Raw genomic sequence first — 1,641 nt, 5'->3', positions numbered from 1 at the left:
ATTTTTTAAAAGATAGCACATACATACAATGATACATACATTAATTTTGTTATTCAACTGCTAACCATGTTTACTGTAAAGCCTGTTTTTCATGAGTTATTCTAGGATGAAAATGACTACAGCACATTCAGCATATTTTGTACATGTATACATACTTATAGGAAAAACAAAGAGCAATGGCAGAATAATATACACATTATATTTACAGTAACTGTAGTTATAGAACTTTTATATGAAATCTTTTGTGGTCAGATTACAGATGATGTGTTTATGTTTTGTAATACATGTACAAGTATAATTTTGCTCTCAAATTTTGTTTCACTTCTCAATGTCAAATGCAAGACTGCCAAACAATGCTACATGTATGCCCTTGAATGTACCAAAGCTATATAACGTTACCCCAATTTTGTACAACACACATTACTGTAAGCATAGTTTGAATGTTCTAAGTATTCTAAGCATATGTTCTTTATCTATTTATGTGTATTTTTTTCTGTGTGTGTCAATAAAGCTGTCATTTAAACGTTCATACAGTCCATCTAGTCTGCAAAACTTGCATGTTACTTATTAGGATGTTGCCTACATATACCAAACAATATCATATATATTACTATGTATACACATCTAACATTATGCCTTGTGATTGACAGTTGTGTGATCCATCTCTTCTTGAAAGTTATTGTCACCTGTTCTTTTCACGGTCGATGAAGCACATACACATGTTCTCCCTTCCCATGAGCAGTACAGCGCCGCCCTCTGGGTGCCATCTCAGGGACTGCACTAGGAAGGACGCTATGAGGGAGACAAAAATCCAGATCAAAAGATTGAGAACATTCTTTTTTTTTACTTCTTACTTTGTACTTTATGAAAACAAACTTTTATCTTGTATGTTTTTTTGTTTGAACCATTCTTATTCATGAGAAGCAAAGATCTGCCTCCAGGCCACTTTTCATTGAGGTTATGAAGAAAGAGGTAAGGGTCAGACAAAATATGTAATGTTAACAAAGATACAGTTTACATCATTTTAAGTCCTAAGAAATCTAAATACACGTTTTTAGACATATGTAGTACAACATACAAGTCCACATCATTTGAGTTCTTGATATCTTTGTTGCTAAAAAACGTAATAAAAAATTTGAAGGTCAAATGTTGACTCTCACCTTCGACAGGTACATCCACAGACAAGGCCCCTGCAGGTGACCACATGTAGACTTTGTTGGTGCCTGTACAGAAGGCTAGTCTGGGCTGACAGGGGTCCCACTCCACATGTTTGACAGGCGCTGCCTGCAGCAGGATGGCCACCTGTGCCAACTGTCGGATGTCCCAGATCCACAGCGCACACGGCATGTTGTCTAGGAAGAGGGAGAGAGGGGTAGCCATATTACTTTAAGGGTAAAATAAGGTACAGTCAAACATACCCAAGAAGGTCACCCAGGGAAAGGTCTTCTTGGACAGGTGGCCTTCTTAGGCAGGTCACTTACTAATGCTTGCACCTGTGCCCCCCAAAAACATGAGCACTGGGAAAAAAGTGGTTGTTATGAACAGGTGGTCAGCTTGAAGAGGTGGCTGCTTGGGCATATTTTTGACTGTACATTGTAAACTCGGGCAACAGAAACTATTTCCTTTCTCTTAATTGCTTTG

At 37.7% G+C, this 1,641-nt stretch overlaps 1 protein-coding gene across 1 annotated transcript in view; it reads right to left on the bottom strand.

The window, feature by feature from the left end:
- The window catches only part of LOC109484116 (WD repeat-containing protein WRAP73-like), a 6,292-nt gene continuing 4,651 nt past the window's right edge, over positions 1 to 1,641 (bottom strand). The window contains exons 5-6 of the mRNA XM_019787337.1: positions 1,161 to 1,384; positions 1 to 792 (exon numbers count right to left, since the gene is read on the bottom strand). Coding sequence (XP_019642896.1) covers positions 683 to 792; positions 1,161 to 1,384 — 334 coding nt within the window. The 3' untranslated portion in view covers positions 1 to 682. The remainder of the gene's footprint in view (positions 793 to 1,160; positions 1,385 to 1,641) is intronic.

Source organism: Branchiostoma belcheri, unplaced genomic scaffold, assembly GCF_001625305.1.
Source record: "Branchiostoma belcheri isolate BF01 breed outbred unplaced genomic scaffold, Haploidv18h27 scaffold69, whole genome shotgun sequence".
NCBI lineage: Eukaryota > Metazoa > Chordata > Leptocardii > Amphioxiformes > Branchiostomatidae > Branchiostoma > Branchiostoma belcheri.
Note: the sequence above shows the minus strand (reverse complement) of the source record. Positions and strands in the feature narration are given on the sequence as shown.